The sequence below is a fragment of the Miscanthus floridulus genome, chromosome 8, assembly GCF_019320115.1.
Source record: "Miscanthus floridulus cultivar M001 chromosome 8, ASM1932011v1, whole genome shotgun sequence".
Taxonomy (NCBI): domain Eukaryota; kingdom Viridiplantae; phylum Streptophyta; class Magnoliopsida; order Poales; family Poaceae; genus Miscanthus; species Miscanthus floridulus.
This window is the reverse complement of record NC_089587.1, coordinates 170527767-170533766: the sequence shown is the minus strand read 5'-3', so window position 1 is coordinate 170533766 and position 6000 is coordinate 170527767. Positions and strand designations below refer to the sequence as shown.

Sequence of the window (6000 nt, the reverse complement as noted above, 5' to 3'; positions counted from 1 at the left end):
TAGTTATCTTCTTGCTTGTGTAGCATAGAAGTAGCTCACTTGCGTGGCTAATTTGGTTTGTGTAACCTTATTAGTCACTTTGTTTAGTTTGTGTTGCTAAGTATTTGCGCTCTCTAATTTAGCATTGGTTGCCTTGTTATTAAGCATTGCTAGTAAGCTTAGTTAGCTTTGTGCTTTTGCTTACTAGCATGTGTAGGAGCTCCCTTATTGCTTGAAATACTAGTGACATAGATTTGTGTGACCTTGCTCCTAGAATTGGTTAGATGAGCTCTAGTTAGCCCGGCACCTTTGTTGCTTAATTAGGATCTTTGCAAGGTGTTAGAGAACATAGATAGAGAGGTGTAGTCTTGGCTAGACCGATAGTTTTAATTCTACACTTGTTTCGGTTAGCCGACGAGATTAAGTTTTAGAAACGACTATTCACCCCCTGTAGTCGCCATCTCGACCCTACAACTATAGAAGTATCATTTTCAGACTGCACAATTGCCTACTCAGATTGCACAATTGCATTCTCATCTTGCACAGTTGCATTTTCATCTTGCACAATTGCCTGCTCAGATTGCACAGTAGGATTTGTAGGCTCCTTATCTTGCTTCTTTGCTCTTTTTGTTGGGATTTTAGCATTTGGCCCATATTTAGTAGTATTTTCCCTGGACTTTCTTTTCCTACAGCGAGGAAAACATTAAACGAATATTTAAAACAGCATGGTGCAATCAGTCAATAAATAAAATGAAGAACAAAAGATGCTACATTTTCTTTGTCCCATTAAGCTTGCACTTGCAGCTAGTTTGTCCATGACCCAATTCACCGCACCGCTTGCACTTCCTTTTTTCCATAATTAGTTGTCTCTTTCCCTTAGCAGCTTCCTCGGCTTCCATTTCTGCCTGATTGGCGACATCCTTTGCATCTTTTTTGCTCATGCCACCACTTCCCCCCTCCAAACATTCTTTGATTCATAGTTTTCTGGGCTTTCCAGCAGGTCTTTTACCTAATGGTGCATTAACTGCAAAGTCAAGCTCAACTTTAGGCCACTGGGTCTTATCTGGAAGTGGCTCTATCAGTCTCTTATAAGCATTCTTGAACCTCTCCACTGAGTAATAATCATGAACAAAGTCTTTCATCTTAACATTAATACTTTGTTACGCTGTTATGAGCACCAAGGCATGCTGACAAGGTTTTCCAGTGTCCTATGGCCTTATGCATCTGAGTCATAAATCATGTCCAATTATCTATTGTCTCACCATCTATGAAACCAAAAGCAAGTGGATACATCCAATTGTGACCATCTATAGCAGTAGCTGCAGCCATATGCCCATTCCATCTACCATTAAGTGATGTTGAGTCTATGCTAACATAAGGCCTACAACCCTCTAAAAATCCCTCAATGCAAGGACTTAATGCACACAAAAATTTGTGAAAGTACAATTGCCCATCTACCTGCTTTTATGTTAATTTCAATGATACTTCTAGGTGATCGCTGCAGTACCTCTGCCCTCCAATTGAACAATATTTGGAAGCTATGTTGCCAGCTGCCAAACAACTCCTCCATGGCAATTTGCCTTCCCTTCCATACGGTGTCATAGTGAATTTGACACTTGTGATCATCTTGTAGCAGTTTTTGTATGCTTATGGTGCCTATGGTGGAATCCTTCCTGAGGTGATGAATGGCCTTTGATGTCACCCAAGCAGTTGATGGAGTGGTGGTCTTCCTCCTTGCGCTAGAAGTACAGGTATGCAGAGCAATCAAAGCTGTTACCTGCAACAAGCCAATAGCCAAAAATATTAGATATTTACGACAACAAAAAATGTTGACATGCAGTTAGCAAATAGTTATACACCTTCATGGTCGTCCCATCAGGTTGTGTTCGCCCATTAATATGCCATGGGCAATCACCATCAGCACAATTAGCAGTGTACCTCTTCTTATCTGTTTTGACTAAGTGAAATTCAAACTCCTCATTTATTGCAAATTGTTTCATGGCCAGTCTAAACTCCTTCATGTTTGGATACACGGTGCCAATATCCATACAAGGCTTGATAGGATCATAAGTATAGAGTCTTTTCCCTGGTACATGATCATCAACAGGAATTGCAGCACCAGTTGTGTCAATATCAATGTCAGCAGTTCTATTTTCAGCTGTGCTGTCCCTCTCAGCAGTAGCCTGAGCCTCAGCCTCACTAGGCCTATCATACTGATCATCATCAGTTCTCAAACCTAGAAGACAGAACAACTGATCCTCATCAATTATATATAGCACACCCTCATCCTCTTCATCAATTGTATCAGCAATCTGCAGTCTGTCCCAATCAACACCTCCATAACATTCTACAGCCTGTGAACTACCAAGGACATCACATGCTTCCTTTTCTGCAGGCTTATTATTGCTACCAACATCTCCAATTTCTTCTACTGCATCTACTAACGTCAGGCTCCTCATCGAGCCTGGAGAAATTAGGAAAAATTATAGTGTTAGCAACCTATTGGGCCATGTCACTGTATTGGCTTCCCAAACTCAGTTAGAGGAATACAAACACTGGAATAAAGAGGAATCATACCGAATGAGGTCACTTCATCTGCAATCCATTGGGGAAGGTCACTGCATCGACGCTTGAAGAAGCAGCAGCAGCAACTTAGAAACAGGAGAGGGAGCGCGAAAAGGGGCGGCACCGTGGGGAGCTGACTGGGGGCGCCGTGGGGGCGGCTCTCGTCGGAGTCGGACAGGAGCACCGCGCCCCGCTCGATCCGTTCTACGACTAACTCCGTTCTGTCCCAGGCACGAGGCCGGTGAAAGAAAAGACAGGGGCAGGGGCAGAAGAGGAATAAAAGGATTCCAAAGGCATCTGACGACATTCTAGCGGGTGGGTCGCATTTCGTAATGACAAGCTGGTGGAGCCCCGTTGCGAGATGACATATCCCCCCCCCCCCCCCCCCCCCCCCCCCCCCCCCCAAGCCCACTTGTCTATTAAAAAAAGATCGGTTCAGCCAGCCGACACAGGACCAGATGTCCCGTTTTCTCCGGCGGTGGACTTAACCTGAGGAGGCCCGTCTCTCTCTCTTGTCCGGCCTGGCCCATTTCAGCCCAGCAAGGAAGGCAGCAGCCAGCCAGCCGTCCCGCTCCGTCCAGGCGACGACTGGCTCGCTCCCCTCGCCGCCGGACGCGACGGCCACAACACACCGGAACCGGAAGCGCAGAAAATAATCGGAACAATTCCGCGTTCCCCATCCATCCCGGAAATATCCCCAAGGAAACCCTCGCCCCCCTCCTCCCCCGCCGCCGGCCGCCAGATCTCCGGCCATGGACGACGACGGCGCGGCGTCCCGGTCGCCGTCGCGCTCCCCGTCCCCGCTCCCCGTCGCCGACCCCGTCACGGTCGCCGCCGCGCCGCCCGGCCACGTCGCCGTCGCTATCCCCGCTCCGCAAGCCGTCCCCTTCCTCGGGCGGCGGCGGCCGTGAGGACGCCTGGAGCGACGGCGCCACCTCCACGCTCATCGACGCCTGGGGGGAGCGGTTCGTGGCGCTGGGCCGCGGCAGCCTCCGGCACCCGCAGTGGCAGGAGGTCGCCGAGGTCGTCTCCTCCCGCGACGGCTACTCCAAGGCGCCCAAGTCGGACGTGCAGTGCAAGAACCGCATCGACACGCTCAAGAAGAAGTACAAGATCGAGAAGGCCAAGCACGACTCCGACTGGCGCTACTTCGACCGCCTCGATTACCTGCTGGCCCCCGTGCTCAAGCTCAATTCTTCCTCCTCAGCTGCTGCCGCCGCTGCGGCGGCCGCCCGGAGCGCGGGGCCCATGGTGCCGCCGCGCATCAACTTCCCCCAGCGCACCCGCACGCCGCTCCATTCCTCGGCGGGGGCCAAGCGGAGGATGCCGCCGCCGCAGCCGTCGGCGTCGTCCGACTCCTCCGACGGGTTCCCGCCGTCTTCCGCGGTGGCGAACGGGAAGAGGCAGGAGCGCGTGGAAGAGCCCTTGGCCGCCGCCGCGGCGACCAACGGCGGCGTGGAGAGCAGCAGCGTGAGCCGCGCGCAGGGCCTGCGGGACCTGGCGCAGGCGATCCGGCGGCTAGGGGAGGTGTACGAGCGCGTGGAGAGCGCCAGGAGGGAGCAGGAGCTACGAGGAGGGATGATGAGAGAGCAGCTGAGGGTTCTACATGTCACTGCAGGAGAGGATTTCTACAATGCTTATCTCACAGTGGGGCAGTGTTCAGATCTCAGAGAGTCTATCAGATAGAGTCTATTATGGTAGCAGCCTGAGAGGGAGAGAGCATTCGGCCATACTTATACGTATTTGCCAGGACTACAGATTTGATTGGACGGACGGGCATATATGTACCATCTGGGTCTGTCAGTTTATGCTTCGCTCTACATCGATCCACATCACAGATTCATTCACTTTGCCTTCAAAGGCAAAAAGGACTACAGAGAGTGACAAGTGGCAGAGCCAGAGAGATACTGAGGCTACAGGAGCAGCTCGTCAAGATGCATGAGGTCTGTTATGGACAGCAGGAGCCTCCTAGCGTCCTCATGGAGGGTTGGTGTTCCGTACAGATTAGTTGTGTGACATTGCTTCTCAAGGAGCCATTTGGAGAGGGGTTCGAGCAGGGAACCCCAGTGACTTGACTCTACAAATGAGGTACTAGAGGCCATCATCAGGAGGACCACTGCTTTCTAGGTTGGGATACAGGGAGGGCCTGACTCGCTTATAGCTCTGGCTTCTCAATGCCATCATGCAGGCAGACAGTATTTGATATCTGAGATCTCTCTCTGCTTTCAGAGATGGAGGACACAATAGCTGAGGGATTCAAGGATCGCAGGCAGCTTCCCTATGCTCACTAGATCACGTTCCTCATTCGCAGAGTTGGTGCTTGATAAGCCCCCTGGTATGATGGATGAGTATACAGGTGCCACCACAGAGTTCCTATCTTACAACCTGTCACAGAGGATCAGACACGCCACACACCTCAGGCACCCAGACAGCCTAGCCATTGTACCAACATGCCAGAGTCTGTGGCTCAGTAGGATGAGATCATCAGAGGGATTGCAAGCCACTGAGGAGGAGGAGCTAGAGGGCACAGCAGGAGGTGAGCGAGTATAGTGACAGCTCTAATGACGACTAGTAGCCTATACCTCAGATGCCTCCACGCAGACACCGATGCAGAGGCCGGTAGCTCCAGTTCTGCTTCCACCTGCTCCACAGACAGACCCTGCTCTCATTGCTATTCTTAAGCAGATGCAGTAGGATCAGACACGACAGGCACAGGAGACAACTGCCAACTTCGCACAGTTTCCAGGCTCGTCAAGACGAGTTTCAGCGGCAACAGTAGCTCCTTCAGGCACCAGCAGTTACTTATGTAGCAGCAGCTCATGGGATTCATGCAGCATGTAGTGACAACCATTGGGGTCCCACTACCACAGCCTTCACCCTAGCTTGCACAACCTCCTACCACTTCGACGACTCCAGCATTACAGCCCAGTGGGCTCTAGAGTCAGGGACAGCCTCCAGCTCAGTTTGCTTCACCTCTTGTACAGGTGTCCCAGTGGTTAGCCTCACCCGTGGTAGCCTTGCAGTTCACTCCACTTCAGACGGGCTTCACACCAGAGCAGTCTTCCTCGCTATTCATGCCTGAGACGTCAGTCTCCAGGAGTCTTGGAGCATCCTTTAGTGAGTTGACCGGCATGCCTACTCCGCCTCATATGCACAACGCCGGTCCATCTACAGCAGCTCCTGTTGCAAGTGACTACTCAGAGGCTCCCCTTGTCTGTTGCCTCGTCAGATCCTACGACAGACATACTAGCAGCTTCACAGGCAGCACCAGTCCCAGCTCAGACCCAGACCACTTTAGCGACACTTCCTGCCACAGAGGGTCAGTCAGTTCAGAGCTCAGGGTCAGATGATGATGGTGCCCAGTTCTAGCTTGCCCCACGTACTTCAGCGCCCGACTCATCCACTATAGCCCCGCCGACCGACCCTTAGGTTTTGGTGTTTGACGCCAAAGGGGGA

The 6000-nt window shown here is 51.6% G+C and overlaps 1 protein-coding gene and 1 pseudogene across 1 annotated transcript; one reads left to right on the top strand and one right to left on the bottom strand.

The window, feature by feature from the left end:
* Window positions 1-953: 953 nt before the first annotated feature.
* Window positions 954-2558, bottom strand: LOC136470168 (uncharacterized). The gene is made up of 3 exons (XM_066468106.1): window positions 1839-2558; window positions 1438-1756; window positions 954-1090 (listed from the first exon to the last, which is right to left on the bottom strand). Exons 1-3 carry the CDS (start codon window positions 2436-2438, stop codon window positions 954-956), a joined length of 1056 nt encoding a protein of 351 aa, XP_066324203.1. The 5' UTR covers window positions 2439-2558.
* Window positions 2559-3046: 488 nt separating this feature from the next.
* On the top strand, window positions 3047-4230 carry LOC136470167 (trihelix transcription factor ENAP1-like; annotated as a pseudogene).
* The last annotated feature ends 1770 nt before the right edge of the window (window positions 4231-6000 follow it).

Coding starts and splice junctions, on each gene's coding strand:
- LOC136470168 (XM_066468106.1), bottom strand. CDS start 2,438: ATGAGGAGCCTGACGTTAGTAGATGCAGTAGAAGAAATTGGAGATGTT. Junction 1,757..1,838: donor CTGATGGGACGACCATGAAG/GTGTATAACTAT, acceptor GGCTTGTTGCAG/GTAACAGCTTTGATTGCTCT. Junction 1,091..1,437: donor TGAAATTAACATAAAAGCAG/GTAGATGGGCAA, acceptor ATTATTACTCAG/TGGAGAGGTTCAAGAATGCT.